Genomic DNA, 17,645 nt, shown 5'->3' with positions numbered 1-17,645 from the left:
CATCTTTGGACAAGAGGAAGCAAGGGAAGTTGTGTGGCTTCAAAAAGTCATGGGAAACATCTGGCTGAGAAGAGGAGTCACCAAGACTGGCTTGGAGAGATTGGAGGGGAAACATAAGGTGAGAAGGGGCCCAGCACTGAGGTGACTAGGGAACAAAGACAAGGCCAAGACGACAGAGGCAGAGTATGGCCTTGGGAAGACAGGGAAAGGCTGGACAATGTAGAGGGAAAGACCATGAACTGGCCTTTGGAAAAGGACCTGGAGAAAGGCAGCAGGTGACCAGGAGAGGAGAAGGGGGCCAGAGACTAATTCCCACCACCAGGGTACCCTGCCAGCTGCCTTCTCCCATCTCCACTTACCAAACTCTGTTTCTGGCTGCACACCCTTCAGGCACTTAACGTCACCATTGGTCACACCATCCCAGTGGGGTCGGCAGTGCTCTCTCAGAAGCAGAAAGATGTCAAGTTCACTTGCCCAAGATCTCCAAGGCATAACATAGTGAAAAAAGTTTCAAAATAGGTTGTTTTTAACTCAAAACTCATACATGGGGAGCCACTGTATTAGTCCTCTAGGAATGCTGTATAAGGTACCATGGCTGCAAGTCTGAGATCAAGGTACTGGCAGGGTTGGTTCCTTCTGAGGGCTGTGAGGGAAGGATCTGTTCCAGACATCCCTTCTTGACTCATGGATGGCTGTCTTCTCCCTGTGTGTCTCTTCACATTGTCTTCCCTCTCTGTGCATCTGTCTCTGTGTCCAAATTTCCCCTTTTTATAAGGACACTAGTCATATCGGATTAGGGCCCATTTGTACTGAACTCATCTTAACTAATTACACCTGTAACGATCCTATTTCCAAATGAGGTCACATTCTGAGGTACGGAGGGTTAGGTTTTCAGCGTACAAATTTGGGAAGGGGAGTACAAATCAACCCAAAACCACCATTGTCCCCCACTGGCTGGCCCCCAGAGGCAAGATGGTACAGCAGAAAGAACATATGATTAGCTGACCGAACCTGAGCAAGGCTCTTTGTCCTTGAGGGCCTCCATTTTCCCATCTATAAAATGGGATCAATTCTCCTGGCTCATTCAGTCACTGTATGGGAAGAATGAGTTAAACATCCGTTGCAGGCACAGATAATCCACTGCTTCCCCCCGCCCCCCGCCCATGCCCCCAACTACAGATGTTTCTTCTACTACAAAGGAAAGGGGGGGAAAACCCCACAAGCTCTTTGGCTCTAATCTCAAACAGCATCTTCCTTACAGGCACGGAGGTCTCCGGAACAGGCCCTTGGAGGATGCAATCAGATGCAAGCCCCATAGACAGTCCCGTGGCAAGCAGAAACACAAAATCTGAGGGTCCGCTTTTGCCCAAAGCTCCCTCGTGACTCTCAATGAACACAGGCTGGAGCCCCAGTTCGAATGAGGTGGGCTGAGAGGCCAGAGCCCTGCAGATGCCCAGGGGACTGGCCACACCCATGCAGCAGAAACGCAGAAACAAGGACACCCTATTTCTCATCTGGGGAAATGAAAAGATGATCGGCCAGTGTAAGCGAACCCCTCACGATCCCGTTACTAAGTATACTCTGGGCCAGACCCCGAGGAAAGCCCCTACCTGGAGCCTACAGCATGCCTGGCCACACCGGTCCCATCGGCAGAGGCAAACAGCCCTGGCTGCACCCTGGCGCTCCTCCCTGGCTCGCCCCAGGAGGCACCTGCAGAGCCCTCGCGCCCAGCACGTCCTGAGGCTTCGTGACCACCGCACTGGCACCCTACGGAATACAAATGGCCCTGACACCAAAGGTGCAAGTGACAGTCACAGTGGTAACGATACAGGGGACAGCAGGTCCCACTAACGAAACACATACTATATCCTGGGCATACCACTTGGGTTACATCATTTCAAGCCACACCTCTGCCTGTCATTTTCTTTTTAGGAGGCAGAAACAGAATCACAGAGTCAATTTAATGGACCCCAAATCACACAGGTAGTCAGACTTAGTAGCAATTTCCTTGACCAAATAAGGGGTGGTAAACACACTTCGGGAGCTGACAGCCGTTGGGTGGGGAGCAGCAGGTTAGGGTGCGCCTCGCCATTCAGGATGGAAACCTCCCATAAGCAAGCCAGGCAGTCAGGTCCTGGTGCCGGGGGGCTTACTGGTAATGCCCCAAGGGGAGATAGCCATTAGGAACACTGCCAGGAGATCCCTCCCAGCACTATACGAAGCCCGCTCTGAGTGCCCGGACGTTTGATTGTCCTGCAGAGGGCTTTCTTACCGTGGGACACATCAGTAAGTCCTTCTCATAAACCAAGTTCCCTTTCCCCATCCCTAAGCAGCAGGCATGAGCAGGAAGTGATAACTCAGAAAACAGGACCCCGGGGCTGGCCGTGGTCGTGTGGCCCTGGGCTCCTCGGCAGTCCCAGTCCTCTCCCCTGGGCCCACAGGTCAGGATTCTAAATTAGATCGCACTCAGACTGTCTTTATTTTTATGTAAAACATGGATACTTTCCAACAAGCCCATTCCCCTCTATACCCATCACCCCAAACTTGACAGCCTATGTGGTCCATGTGGGTGACTTCAAACCTGATAACCTGCAAGCTCTTGAATCAGCTCATCTGGAGAAGAGGCGGAGACACGTCCTTCCTGTGGCCGATTCTTGGGAGCAAAGTCTGACAGGCTGAGGAGCCTCCCTCCTGCGGGAAGAGAGACCTGCCAGGCCTCCCAGCAGGCCCTGTAGTGGGGCAGCTTCAGAATCGGGAGGCTCCGAAAAACGAGTTCCACACTCGAAGGACTCCAGATCAGGGGACAAAGGAGAAGCTGTCTGAGTCTGTGCCTGGGAAGAAGGAGGAAGCATCCCAGTGCCCCCTGCCTCCCGAGTGGGGGTGCCCTAATGGGCAGGGTCATGGCTGAGGCTCCTCCAGGAATGGTCTGGATGCCTGACCGGCCGCCCCGTTGCCCGGCTTAATGCAGATGGAGAGATTAGTGCTGAGGCCTGGAAAACAGAAGGAATATGGAGTGGGGTGGGGTAGGGACGGAGTTGTCCAGTGAAGCGAGTCAGGAGGGCGGGCCTCCATGGAACTGACACGGCTCTCGCACAAACCACTGGGGGGCACAGCCCCAGCCCCACTCCCGCTCAGGAGTTGCACACGCCAGGGCGGAAGGCCTGTTCAGGGGGCTGGAGGCGGCCCTCCAGGATTTCACACATCAGAGAAGGCTGCTGCCCTTAGGAACACAGCCTGCTGTGAATAAGCAAGGCTCCTTGTTAATAAATTCTACCTGTGGGCGTGTGCCAGCATCAGAGGAAAATGAATTTCTATGCACTGGGTGCCAAATCATAAAACATTACAGAGGGAATGAATTCCACGATCTCTTTCCCACATTATGACACACAAATCAAATAGTAAATTACATTTTATTTCATTTACAGAGACCTTGGGGCAAAAAGGTGGTGTTTGGGAAACAGCACACAGGTGAGAAGCACCAACGAGAAGCCTGTTATAAATACGCCAGTGTGCTCGAAGTAGAGTGAATGTGGGGCCCGGGGTGGCCGTCTGGAAAGGAGCATCTCTCTGCTGCCCTGTGGGTTTGGACCCATCCACCGCCTGCCAGCAGCAGCCCCCTCCACACCACACCAACCACAGCCAAGAGCACATGCTGCAAACACCACCATGAGTAAGTACAGTTCCCTTTAAAATCTCAGCAGCAGGTGTGCAAGGAGCTGCCCGGTGGAGCCATCACCCGTGGGGGCGAGGGGTGCGGGGGTGGGGAGAGGCTGGACAGGCAGAGGGCTGGGTAATTAAAAACTCACAGTCCAAAGTCCCGAGGCTTGACAAGTGAAAAGTCCATCCTGTTAACCCTGACACTCTTCTCCCACTCCACAGAGCGACGCAGCTCCACGCGGTCCGTCCTCTGCCCCCACCTCTAGCGGTACGTCCCCCTCCCTGCCCCTGGAGTGCCCATCGGTGATCTGCAGTTCCTGTGTCCAGGTGGCTGTGGGTTCTGCCCCGGAAGAAGAAGGCAGGTTCCCAGGTGCCAAGGTCCACGTGGGGCCTCCCCGGCCGGCACTATAGCAGCTTGACGTAATTCTGTGGAATCAGCCCCCTCTTGCCATTCAGGGTCCCTTCTAGCCAGCCAGGTTCCCTCGAGGTTTGCACTGAAAAGTAAGAGAAATCATTTTTTACCAAAACGCCCCCAAGTACTTGCTTCCTGTGGAATTCACTGCACCTCTGTGTATCTTAAAGGCTCAACCCGAAGAGAAGGAGGCCCCTGTCTGGGCTGTCTGGTTACAAACCCATGCATGCGATATTTATAGAATCTGCCCCGCGGCCACTACGCCCCCATCACTCCTCTTGCAGCAGCCCCCTAACCAGTCCCGCCGCTGCTTGTCTGGCTCCTTCCAATCCACCACGTGCAAAGTCGCTCAGTGAACTCTCTCGAACACAGAGCTGATCACATTCCCCCACTTAAAGGCTGGCAGGTACAGGAACAGACCCAAGCTTCTACTGGTCGGGTGCACGGACAAGTCCCCAGCTTCCCCTCCTACTCCCCACCAGCGCAGTGCCTTCCACCTCAAGTGCCTCTCCCCGCACCTCTTCACCTGGTGGTCTTCCTCTCAGAGACCTCTAAATGCCCTGTCCTCTGGGGAGACTCCCTCGACCAGCCTCAGCACTTCCCAGGCCTCACAGACATCATCTGGGCACCTGTCTGCCACACAGGATGGGGTGCTCCTGAGGGCAGGGCCTAGAACGCACACACCTGGGCGCAGTGCCTGGCAAACCGCAGGTATCCAGAAATATCCATGACAGATACAGAAGAGAATGACTGCAGGCTGGAAAGCAAAGGGCACAGGGTCCAAGCGCTTGGCACCAGGGTTTGGAAGTAAAATACAGAAGCATTTAATAACCCCCAACGGTGGGCAAGCCGCCACTCAGGCCTCGACCATGGCCAGGAGCGAAGTGGCAGCTGCGTGCAGAGGGGGGGAGGGTGGCGCAGACCCACCCGGAGCCGGCGGCGGAGCCGTGCAGCTGGGATACCCGCCCCCCTGCAGAAGAACAGCTACTGTGTATCCGAAACCGGTACACACGGACATGTGCCCGCCACACAAAAGCTTCACGAAACAATACTTCCCTCACTGTGCGCCATGCACTCTAGATTCTCTTCGGAAATGCTGACTGCAGGTCAGCAAATGGAGCTCATCACCCACTCGCGGGCGGCAGCCCACAGTGTGACCTCCACGCACCGCTCCCTCAGCTCGGATGCTCCTCTCCCCACCTGAGCCTGCAGAGAGCCCTGAGCCGTCCCTCCCTCCGAGACGTCCTAGCGCTCCAGACTAGGTGAGGGCCCCCAGTTATACACCATACATGCTGTGTGTGTGTGTGTGCGCACGCACGTGCGTGAGAGAGAGAGGTTGACTGTGACTCTCCCTCTTCTAGTCTGGGTTCTAACATGACACAGGGACCCTGCACCCCCAGCACTGTGCCCGGCACATGAGGATTTGTTTAAAGAACGAATAAACGAATAAACAAGGTACGTGCTTTCTAGGTGGTCCGACAGCCAGTCACCCTCTTTGCTCTCTCACTGATTTCTATCCCAAAACTGGTCCTCAGAGCAGGATGTTTAAAGGCTCTCACTTATTCCAGAACCCCCAAGCTGATGATGTCACCAGAACAGCCGCTGTCAGGGGAGGGGAATGGATTCCATGGGAAAGGCTCCCGGGGGTTGTGCAACTTGGGGGCCTCCATGGAAAGGGGCCCCAGGCTCAGGACAGACAGCCTGGAAGGGAGACTCCCAGCTGACGGGTGCCAGCCAGGTGCACTTGGGGAACTACTGAACCCCCGGGGCCCCACCCAGACTCCTCCCCTGCAAGATGGGGTTACCAGCACTTAGCCTGTAGGACTGCTACAAGGAGTCCATAAAATAGTTTATGGAAGAACACCTTGGAGGTGCTCATTGTCTCTTCTCCCATACACCACAAACGCCCACTCCCACGCAGAGTAGGTATTAATAGACGCGGGCTGAACCAAAGACAAAGAAAGGTAGTTTCCCATAAAGCTGGGGGTGAAGGAGGCCTGAATGTGGGCAACCAGGCGAGGTCGGGAATCCTGCACCAATCCTCTCACAGACCAGGGGGCTTCTCCACACCTCATCTGCTTCTTCTGCAGCCCCCATCTCCCCAAAGAGCAGGAGAGAAAGGTCACCAACATAGAGAGGGGACTGAGGAAACTTGCAGGATCCAAGAGGTTGGAAGTGGCCAAGGGGTGGGAATGGGATGGAGGAGTGCAAAGCACCTACAGCTGGGCCTCCCCAGGCACAGGGAAGGTGGCTCAGAGATTACAGAGGAGGCCTGGGAGGGTCTCACCACCTCTGTGAAGACCCAGCCCCTCCTTCGAGCATGAAAACCCTAAATACCCATCCTAGGCTCCTCGCTGTACTTGGCTGATCAAACCGCTTCCTCCAATGGCAGTGCGACAGTTTCATGTGTCAACTTGGTGAGGCCACGGTATCTACATTTTACTCCAGATTTTAGATGTAATGAACAGGGAAATCAGTAGACTCCGAGTAAAGCAGATCACTGTCCAGGATGTGGGTGGGCCTCGCCTAATAAGTTGAAGGCCTTAATGGACCAAAGACTGGGGTCCCTCAAAGAGGAGGGAACCCTGCCCTTGGACTGCCTTTGGACACACACTGCAAGTACTCCCTGGGTCTCCAGCCCGCTGGCCTCCCTGCAGATTGTGCGTCCCCACGACCGCATGAGCCAATAGCTATCTATGGAAAGTGATTGACTCATTCACACACTCACATCCCATGTGTCTCTTTCTCTGCAGAACCCTAATGCAGGCAGTTTCGGAAATAAGAGCCTCATTTTGGGGGAAGATTCTGACTCCAAGAGGCAGTGAGTATAGGAGAAATGAGGTCCTGGCTGGAACCCCGGCTCCTTCATGACTGGGCAACCCTGTATGATTTACTTCATCTCCCCTGACCTCCACACTCCTCATTTCGAAAAGAGGGGAAGCAATAACTCATTTGAAGTTGCTGCAGTGACTAGAATGAGACAATTTACATGAAGTGTGGTGCCAGGCATACACCACGTCCATGCCCTGTGCAATGCAGGGACATAAACGTGTACGGGTCTCCATGTTTATCATCTCCCTGGTGCCTATCCCTGCGGACCGTACCTTACCTGTCAGTCTCAGCCCAGAGCCTGGCTCTCCATCCGCCACGGAGCCCCTGCCTGCCTCATGCTGGGAGAAGGCCAGGGCATGCCGCAAGACAGCTGTGATGAACAGCGTGTCTGTGTCCTCCCAGGATTCATACACTGAAACCCCAACCCCGGTGGGATGGGATTAGGACGTGGGGTCTTTGGGAGATAATGAGAGTTGGATGAGGTCATGAGGGTGGGTCCCATGTGGGGATTAGTGTCCTTGTAAGAAGAGACAGGAAAGTGATGACTTCTCTTCTCCCAGTGCCCCTCCTGCTCCCCCGACCACGTAAGGAAACTGGGAAGAGAGCTCCCACCAGACCCTGAACATGCTGAGGCCCCTCGGAATGCCCAGCCTCCAGAACTGTGGGACATACATTTCTGCTGCTTAAGCCCCCCAGTCTATGGTGTCTGTTACAGTAGCCTGAACGAAGACAATGGGTATGGGGCCAGGGACCCCCGCTAGCACTGAAGAGCAGTAAATACCTTCCTCAAACGTTCCCAAAGGGAGTGCGCATGGGAATGGAATGGGGTAAGTGAACTATATAGTTTCCCCAAATTCCCTGACACTGGGCTGCCACCAGCCACAATCCCCTGTGGGGGACAGTCAGGAGCTCCACTACCCATACCGAGAGGCTCCTTAGAGACTCCCATGCCACAGAAACACAGCATGGCCATCACTCAGCAAGCGCTGGGGGTGCTAACCATGTGCCAGGGCCGAGAAGGGCCCAAGCCACACACCCTGTCCTCCCCTGACCCTGGGCGAGTCACACAGCCTGAAGAACCCAGTCAGTATGTGATGACAATTATGCCAATGCTCCCTCGTACAGCTGTTTTTACTGTTAAAAGGTACCATTTTAATCGCTTGGAAGCATGCAATTCAGGGGCATTAAAAATAGTCACAATGTTGTGTCACCACCAGCACTATCTCCATCCCCAGAGCTTTTACACCTTCCCAAACTGAAACCCACTGTCCCTTAAACACGAACTCCCCATCCCCCCTGGGCTCCTGGGACCCTCCATACTACTTTCTGTCTCTATGACTTTGCCTATTACAGGTATTCCATGTAAGTGGAATTAGACACAATTTGGCCTTTTGTGACTGGCTTATTTCCCTTAACATAATGCCTTCAAGGTTCACCCACGTTGGAGCAGTCTCAGAATTCCATTCCTTTTATGGCTGAATATTCCATTATACGTATATCTGCTCATCCGTCAGTGAACATTCGGGTGCTTCCCCCTTTGGCTACTGTGAAAATGCAGCTGTGAACACGGGTGTCAAACACCTGTTTAAGTCCCTGCTTTCAAGTCTTCTGTGTATCTATGCAGAAGGGGGACCATGGGACTGGATGGTAACTCTGTGATTCGTTTGTCTGAGGAACGTCCATACCGTCTTCCCGCAGCCACGTGCCCCACCTTACATTCCCACCTGCGACGCGCAACGGCTCCGCTCCTCCACATCCCCGCCGATGCTTGTTCGCGTGTGTGTTTCTGATGACACTCATCCTACTGGGTACGAGGCAGAATCTCACTGTGGTTTTCCCACGCCCTCCTCATTTACTGTCCCGTAACACCAGGGGCACGGAAGCCAGGGACAAGAACAATTTACAAGAGCTTCCTCCAGAACAGAATATGGACTCAGTTCTGGTTTGGGGGGGGTAGCATAATAAAAACAATATATATGACAAATATTTATTATGAAGCATCATCATAATACAGTGAATACCAGGAAGCCACCAGCGCCTGACTGATCTGGAGGCCTCGTCCTCGGTTTGTTCCTCCGCTACCCCCTCACCTAATGACCCCCACCACTTCAAGGTGATCAGTAGCTTGAATGTCATATTTCTCATCCTCTTACCCCAGCTATGGCTAAAACACAGTTTCGTCACACATGTACAGAACTCAAAATAATAAGCTATTTATTTTGCTTATTTCAGCTTAGCCAGAACCCCATTATATAGAGCACTCACTTTGTTTTTTGTTTTGTTTTTTTTTTACTTAACATGTAAGGATTCCCAAAGGTACAACTGTTAGAGTACAGGAGAACAACTGTTGGGTTGTGGTGTCTGTACAGAATCAACCTGCCAAGATAATGCTAAATTGTTTTTCAAGGAATATTCTTTATATATTTGAGATCTTTAAAATGAATCCAGGAGTTTTAAAAGATTAATCTAGGCCACACCTGCTCCCCAAAGCATTGGCTCAATCACATACCTACACGGAGATGAACAAAGTCTAGGAAGCACTGCAGAGAGATGGCCATCTCCCAGGAAGCCTCCCACCAGAGGAGCCCCGCCGGTCCTGCCTGGCAGCCAATGAGGGACACCACTCCCCACTCTGATGGGAGGGTCTGCCAGCTGAAAGAGAGCAGGACTGACTGGTCACCAGGCAAACGTGTTTCTGGAGTTCCCCAGGCCCAGAGAGAAGGTCCACATGGCAGTCACAGGAATACAGACTGCCCTGAGACTTTACACACATCACCTCCCTGGGGGACACGGGAGGCGTTTCCCCTGAACAACGGCTCAGCATTCATGTGTATGCGATACAGACCAATCCTCAGCCTAGAACTGAAACTCCTAACGTACGTCCAGGTCCACATGGTAAGAGCAAAAGAGCAAGGAACAGCTATCAAGCTGCTTCATTACCAAAGATCCCTTTCTCTCCCACACTCTGCTTTAGGGTTTCTCACTGTTGTATATATTACAAACCACATAACTACTGACGACGCGGCCCAGGGGCCACTTTGACCTGGATTTTGTCTTTACCAAAGGCCACTGAAAGCCATAAACCAATTTCCTTTGTTGCCCATAGGAGGTACAAAAAGGGATTATACTGCAAGGGCATTTATGATAGCTGCTCAGGCTCCAGGGGACAAGTGAACACTGGAAAAAGGCCTCGGACGTTGCAGAGGCCAAAGTATTGCTGGTGTGCAGAAAGGAGGTGGTCCTGGCCACATACCCGTGGCCGGCGCTGTCACAGTGCCTCCCACCCCGCGGAGCTCCGCCTCCTCCACGGAAGCTGAGGGCGGGCGAGCTGCCCATTGGTCCTACTGTGTGTCAGTCCTCAGAAGGGAAGACCCCAAACCATTCAAGGTAGAGCTTCACTGCACACCCTAAGCAAGCACAAGAGTTTCAACGAACTATACATTTTCTGCCAAGAGATCAATTATGCACAGGAATGAAGGCGCAAAGCAAAAAGAATAAATCCCGTTGAAGGCCCTTTGACTTTCTGTACCCTCTAAGAACCAGCCCTAGGACACAGCGAGGGTCACGGTGTAGGTTCTGAATGCATTCCGCGGCGTCCGCGAGCTTCTCTGTGCCGCCACCAGAGGGTCACAGGGAGCACGCGCAAGACAAGGCGCTCGCAGAAAATAAGACCCTCACATACCCGTGCAGGAGAAGGCGGCAGGCAACACATCGACAAGGCATGTGCGGAGCAGCTGGCCTTGAGGGACAGACTGAGGAACAGCTCAGCCGGGGACCCAGACGGAGCTGGACAGCTGCACTCAGCACTACAGAGCGCCGAGGCTGAGGGAGGCGTGCCTTAGCTCAACACGGAGCCGGTCCACACACGGCACACCACAGTGCGCCAAGCGTGGCTCCCTGCTCGGCAACGTCCTCCACACACGTCTGTGCTGTTCTCAAAGCCCCACCTACACCCGTGGCCCAAAATGCTGCCCTGACACCGCATCACTCTTGTAGACATTCTTGAAGATTAGGATGGAGAATCTGATCCATAGAGAACTTAAAGAACTTGTCCAAAGGCACAGGGCAAGTAGAAAAGCCAACCTGATCTTAAGCATAATAACTGCAGGGTTGACAATCCATAGCTACCTGCTCTCATCACTCTCCTCTTCCTAAACACAGTGAGATACTGGGTGGGTGTGGGTGTGGGTGTGGGTGGGTGTGGGTGTGGGTGTGTGGGTGTGTAACTCCTGCAAATCATTTAGGGACTTCAGAGGTAGAGAAGCCCAGTCTCTCATGTCTGACATCTGTCAGCCTTTCCCCTGTTATCCATGCTGGCAGAAACCGGATTTGGCTGAGGTCCTAACCCTCATTCATGTGTCCGTGCACCCGGAGGAGGTGTCCCTGCGCCCAGCGTGGTTCAGATCGCCCTAAGTCCTGGCCAGTGATGGGTTTAGGGTGAGCATCTGACTTGGTTCTGACCATTGAGACATGAGGGCAGGTAAACTAAGAAAGTAGTTCTGGAAAAGTTTTCTCATTCTTAAGAAAAACAACACAAGGATGAGGCACCCCTTCTGCGAGCGTTGAGTGTAGCTATGATGCCCGGACTGGCAGCCATCTTGTCCCCACTGGGGAAGCCAGCCAGAGGCCCCTGTCCACAAGCTGTGAATGGTTCAGCAGAGACCAGCTACTGTGATTTTGATGATATCTCTGAGAATGTGAATTAACCAAGCTTTCCAGACTTAATCACCATATGAGCTAATCCATTTTCATGACTGATAGCTAAGTTGTATCAGTTTCTGTTACTTGCAGTGAAAGGCATCCTAATAGATACGCCTGCTACCAAGGTAAATATCTCACGAACAATACAGCCTAAGGGATGTCAGAAGCTCCCAAGCAGTTCTAATCACCACACGATGTAAAAATTCACCATCATTTCTCAAATGGGTGGGTTTCAACACCACCGTCTCAGTGTCCCGTCCTGCCATGTGGTGTCCAACGTGTGAAGGGCCTGGAGTAGGGCAGATATTTTACCACACTCTCTTGGCAAAATCACATGCATGTGTGTTATGGTGATAGAGGGATGATCTTGCTTCTACTCCAAGAACAAAATTTCTCCATAAAGTGTAATTCTGTCATATGTGGGTTTCCGGTGGGAGTGTTGTTTGTTTTCTGACACTATCAAGAGTCCCTGGCTCTCAAGAGTATACATCACACACAGAGAGAAATCTATTCTAAATGAGGCAACTTGTGGGGCGCCTGGGTGGTTCAGTCAGTTATGGGTCTGACGCTTAATTTCGCTCTTGATTTTGGCTCAGGTCATGATCTCAGAGTCGTGAGATCGAGCCCCACATCAAGCTCCACACTGGACATGGAGTCTGCTTAAGATTCTCCCTCTCCCTCTCCCTCTGTCCCTCCCCCCTCCCTAAATAAATAAATAGGCAAATTGCTTTCTAAAAAACAATCACCAGCAAACACTGCATTACTGACAAGATACCACTAGGTGTTGTGTTGATATATTCCATATATTCCAAACATTCTGGCTAACCGACCATTCCATTCCAAGCCTCTAAGATCCTCGCTGCCTCCCCAGAACTCTTTTGGGCAGCTCCACCCACATGCATCACTGTTTCCACAGCAACCAGTGAATTTCATAATGAGCAAGACTGTTAAGAAAGAAATCAGGAGGGGGGAGAAAAGAGACAAACAATGAACCAAAGGAGAAATCTGTGAAATATTAAGCTGGGCAGAGCTCCTAAATGCTTGTGTGTGAATATTAAAGACTCAGATAAAATCCACGCCCTTGCTTCAATACACAAAGTCAATACCCTGATCCAGAGATTCACATACTATTCAAATGAGCAAAAATCACGTAAACCATAAGAATGGCAAGGGAACTATAAACCAAAATTTTTTGACAAGAGGTCTCTTCTGCAACTCAGATTTGGCAAACCTGACGCATTTAGGAGGCTTGGCTAGGGACTCTGGGAGAGGAAAACAAAGGATGCAAATTAGAAGTATTTCTTAATTCCAAGTGGCACTAGCTTCCTTACATCAGGAGAAAGATGTCCTGAACGAAGATTCATAAGAGCTCAAAGGGCTGGACAATCATCAAGATGAAAGCAGAAGTGGAATTCTGTAGCCCCCACCCCCACCCCATTGCCCCGGTGTTCAGTTCCTGGCAGCCAACTGGGCCAGCTCTCTCCTGTCCGAAGGGTCAAGGGATGGACGTGTGCCTGATAACCCGACAACCAGTGACTGCTTACTCTGGGTTGTAGACATTCTGAGGGGGACAGAATATATGTTACTACAGAGCTCCCACTAACACTTACCATCCTCGAAAATTGCTCCTATTTCAAAAGACAATTCTGAGCTGTGTTCTGCTTCACACGGATACACTGCCCGAGCCTTCCGATTGACAACGCTGAGAAGGGAAGGGGAAAGACACAAATTAAAACAGGAGAAACTGGGAGGGGGAAACAGCACCTCTCCCCAACCCCGCCCCTCCCCAAATCTCATTTACATATTGCCAGTGGGACAACTGCTTCCAAAATACCCAAACCAACCAAATAGAAGCGAAGTGAACATCAGGCGCATCCACAGCACTTGATTTTCAAGTAAATGATGGGTTTCAAATTCAAATCTTTCTTCGGGGAGCTTCTCTGAGATGCTTTCACTGAACCTCATCACCTACTTCTCCTCTCTGCCTGGAGGGATGCCCTTTCCAATCGCTCAGCATTATCGGAGCCACGGGGTATGTTCGCTCCTAAGCGCTGTGCTTATCTATTAGGAAAAGCACCAGTATCTTGAGACAGAAGGCAAGGCAGCGAAGGGCAGAGGCACACGCTTGGGAGTGACTTGGGCAGTGTGCATCGGACATCCGTCTGTCCACACGGACAGTCTGCTTCCACACCACTCTGGAAGGAGTTTGTTGTTCTGAGTTGGGTCTTCTCTATTTGACCCCCTCATGCCTGCCTCCAAAAGGCATTTCAAGGCTCAGCTTCTCGCCACTTGTCAAAATGCCCTCTGTGCCCTTCTGGGGAAAGACCACACCAGGGGAGGAGGGAGACCATGGTGTCAGCCAGACGCACACAGGAAGTGTCCCATCTCACTGGCGTGGGGGAAGCCAGTGAAGACAGGAAGAGCTTCAGCCCACCACCCAGGACGAAGGGCCTGCCAGGCCAGCACCTCTGGCTTCTGCACAAGGGGCCCATTAAATGGCCATGTTAATTCCTGTTCCCAGGGCCCTGTTCACTTCCCTTTAAAAAAAAAAAAAAAAAAGCATGTGCTTTATATTCATGTCTAAGTTCTTCCAAAATAAGTGATTTCATCAATGCACAACAAGCACCCAAAAAACAAAGTAGGACAGTAGGTTCAAGCAGCTCCCACAGAAGGTCGATTTCCCCTGAGGATGTAGTTGCTCTTGAACTGAGGCCCAGTCCAAGACAGGTGGTCAGTGCTGTCCACGAGGCCCAGGAGGCTGGGAGAACTCCAGCCAGCCTCCTTCATGCAGGGAACACAAGAAGCTGCTCACGGTGATCAAGCCTGTGCGCTGGCCCTGTCTTCGACGACATTTTCCACACCCCGTACCTTTCCGGCGGCTTGTCCACTATGGCGGCAGGCAGAGAGAGGGGGGAAGGTGGTGGCTTGGGTGAAGGAGGTGTGACAGCTGGGCTGCAGCTCGGTGTGCTCGGGGATTGGGTGTTAAGCCACTGGACCATGGGCGATCGCATCTGGTAGGGGCTGCGGGCGGAAGTTTGAAGGACAGGATTAATAGTCTAAAGGCCACAGAACACCAAATACGTGATACCCCATTCCTAAATGGCTAAGACGATAGCTTCCTCATCTCCCCCGATGACTAGAACAGGACAGAGTTCTCACTGGTCTGTAGCCCCAAGAACCACAATCCAAAGGAGAGCTGCCTTGTACTTCTCCAGGTTCGTGGGGAAGATCAAGTCTTGTCCAGCGTGGCACCGTATCAGTTCACTAATCAGGACACTAGAATCCAATTGCCAGGACAAGTTACTTGGACTTCTGAGGTGCTCATGTTCTCTGCTTACAAGGAAAGTGTCAGAATCTATAGTCAAACTCATGACCTATCGCTCCAAAAACTCAACACATGGCCTTTCACATGTTTAAAGCCCTTTCATCTGGTCATATACACAGGGCAACTCAGAAAAAAACACAGCTAAGAATCAAGATTCCTCTAGAGCAGACCAAAGACAGCATTTGAGAAACACGTGAACAGCAAAAATCTTTGGGGATCTTAATGTTCCCCAATATTTGCAAATAAAAAAAAGAAAGCTAATGTAAAAAGGTCAGTGAACAGAGGAGCCTGCAAACATGAAAGAGAATGCAATAAATAGGTGTTGATCTGAATTAAATTATTCTTGAATTATCTCCAAACCTGGAGGCTTGTGACTATGGTAAACGAAGCTTACTTTAAAAGCACAGTGATGAAAGGTGCTCGTTGCAATTAGGTTTTCAACACGCATGCATTCAATGGCTGCTACACCCAGATGCTCTTCACCTCAAATTCACCCTCTTCAGCTAAAACCAGCTGCCAGGAGCAGCTTCCTTATCTTCCACACTCCTGAGTATTACCTTTGCTTCTTTCCTCTGTAGCAGAACATCAAATTCTGTCCATTTTTACTTCCAGTAGCTCCCATGCTGTTCCCTTCTCTATCTTCTCATCACATTGCTTCATGCCTGTCTCAGCACTGTGGTCTCCTGGCTCAGTCCCCAGTCCAATTCCTCCAACTCGAGTGGCTCAATCAGCCACCCACAGCCACCTGAGACCCAGTCTCCCCCATCTGCCTCCCCAAGAACGAGTGCGCTCCCCAACCTGCCCTCTGCCTGCTTCCCTGATGGTCCCACACTCTGCCTCAGGTCTCTCCTCACCTCTCAGGCTCCCCGACCCCTCTGCCAGCCCCAATCTGTCCCTTACTTGGCTCAGCTCCAGGCCTGCCTCCCCGAACGCTTCTCCTTTGGTCTAAGTTATAGATCTCTGAAGGCCCAGCCCAGTAAGAAACAGGAGGGCAGGCTGGCAGGAGTTGTTCTGTGATGGTTTCAGAGATTCCTCTTGCCTTTGGGGTAAAATCAGGTCTTTAACTCCTTCTGTAGACCTCACAAAGCCAGGCAGAGTGCTAGGCACGTGAAGTCTTCCACGAACATCCGAACAACCATTCTACCACTGAAACTGGGTTTTACAAATCAAGTACAGGAAATATCGCATTACTGACTTGACAGATATTTAGTACACCAGAAGGTCTCCTATCCTTTGATCAGAAAAGGGGAGAGGGGCTCCCATTTTAAAAAACACTATTTTTTGAACAATTTATTTACAATCCCCCAATCCAGCCAATTCATGTGGAAGTCATAAAACCTATTTCATACCAAGCAAAGAAACCTATAAATCTCAAATGATCTGCATGGCCAGCAGCAAAAGTCACTCAATGGCTTATCAGAAAATGAACCTTAAGTGGTGTCTCAGTAATCAGGAAGGGAGAGGAAGGGGTGAGTGAAGCTCTGACGGAGAATTTAAGACTGCGCTTAGCCAAACAATTGCCATTTCGTCTCCCAGCAATTACTCAAGGTGCTTGGAGGGTGGTGGCCGCGGCAGATGAGATGTTTGACCACACCCCCGTCAACTCTTTCAGGTCATAAATAGCCTCGTGATTAAATGATGGCCATCCATCTGCAGAGAGGGAGGACAGCTAGAGGATGAAGATAAAGTAACAGTGGTGCCTATATTTATAAGGCTCTTTAAAAATAAAGATCATAAATTTTATAAGCTATTATCTACTTAATCCTCACATCTTCTTTTTAAAGCTGCTTGCTTTTTTTGTAAAGGAAAAACACTCCTTTTGGAAAGTGAAAGAACTGTTGGCATAGCAGGCGCTATAGGTCTAACCCTATCCCCTAGCTCGGCCTTGTCCACCCTGTCCCAAAACAGGGCCTCAGGCTCAGCAATCCTTGTTCAGGGTCAAGTTCTCAACACCAGCCGTTTTCGCTCTTCTTTGTTTTCTCTGACCTTTTTGATGTCCTTCAATATATAGATGTGCCATGTGATCCAGCACTCACCGGTTTCCCCACATAACCATCCAGACTTCCCACTGAGACTTAGGTTTGTGTGTTCAATCGCCTGGGTCTCCCCCACAGTATCCCAGAAGCCTGAGCCGGTTACTTCTCTGTATTTCAGAATCCCACACGGACACAAACTTTGCGAAGCTGGATATTCAAAAGAGGGAGCAAAACCCAAGTCTGGAAGCAGCCTCTGTGGGGAGGAGGCATCAGAAGTCATGTGGCGAATTGGAAGACCTATGAAAGAGGAGACCTACGTGGCAAAACAAAATCTGAAAAACAAACAGAACAGCTGCTGGGTTGGATACAAGAAACTTTTCACAGGCTTCTCCACTGGGAAAGGGCGAGGAGGAGGCAAGAAGTGGGTAAGTAAATAGAAAGTCCTAAACTGAGTTCTCACCTCAGCCAACAGAGGTCCGATAACGACATGTTTCATAGGTGTCTCCCACAAGCAAACTGCCTGGATTTTTTTTTTTTTGAGGGTCAGAAATTGTAAGCATAAGCTTCTTTACATAAACTACCTCCTTCTTTACAGAATTTGGTGGGGTCGTTGGATTGTTTTGGGTGGTTTTTTGCAATGAAGATCAGAATTTTTTTTTAACTACAGTTGACCCCTGAACAATGTGAGAATTAGGGGCACTGACCCCCATGCGGTCAAACATCCACCTTTAACTTCTCACTC

General features: G+C 51.1%; 1 protein-coding gene and 1 long non-coding RNA gene across 6 annotated transcripts in view; both read right to left on the bottom strand.

Moving 5' to 3' along the window:
• The window catches only part of LOC123793229 (uncharacterized), a 43,119-nt gene extending 39,186 nt beyond the window's left edge, over nt 1–3,933 (bottom strand). For all 4 annotated transcript variants that reach the window (XR_015726500.1, XR_015726502.1, XR_015726501.1 and 1 more), the window contains exons 1-3: nt 3,807–3,933; nt 2,582–2,990; nt 360–1,767 (exon numbers count right to left, since the gene is read on the bottom strand). This is a non-coding gene — a long non-coding RNA (uncharacterized LOC123793229). The remainder of the gene's footprint in view (nt 1–359; nt 1,768–2,581; nt 2,991–3,806) is intronic.
• Nucleotides 3,932–17,645, bottom strand: part of ARHGAP10 (Rho GTPase activating protein 10) — a 313,438-nt gene continuing 299,724 nt past the window's right edge. For both annotated transcript variants that reach the window (XM_087866502.1, XM_045798867.2), the window contains 3 exons: nt 14,471–14,623; nt 13,213–13,304; nt 3,932–4,151 (listed from right to left, as the gene is read on the bottom strand). In XM_087866502.1, the coding sequence (XP_087722628.1) occupies nt 4,063–4,151; nt 13,213–13,304; nt 14,471–14,623 (334 nt within the window). In that variant the 3' untranslated portion in view covers nt 3,932–4,062. The remainder of the gene's footprint in view (nt 4,152–13,212; nt 13,305–14,470; nt 14,624–17,645) is intronic.

Source organism: Ursus americanus, chromosome 13 (assembly GCF_024610735.1).
Source record: "Ursus americanus isolate L20-20 chromosome 13, mUrsAme1.1.p, whole genome shotgun sequence".
Lineage (NCBI taxonomy): Eukaryota > Metazoa > Chordata > Mammalia > Carnivora > Ursidae > Ursus > Ursus americanus.
The sequence above is the reverse complement of the archived record's forward strand: the minus strand, read 5'-3'. Positions and strand labels throughout refer to the sequence as shown.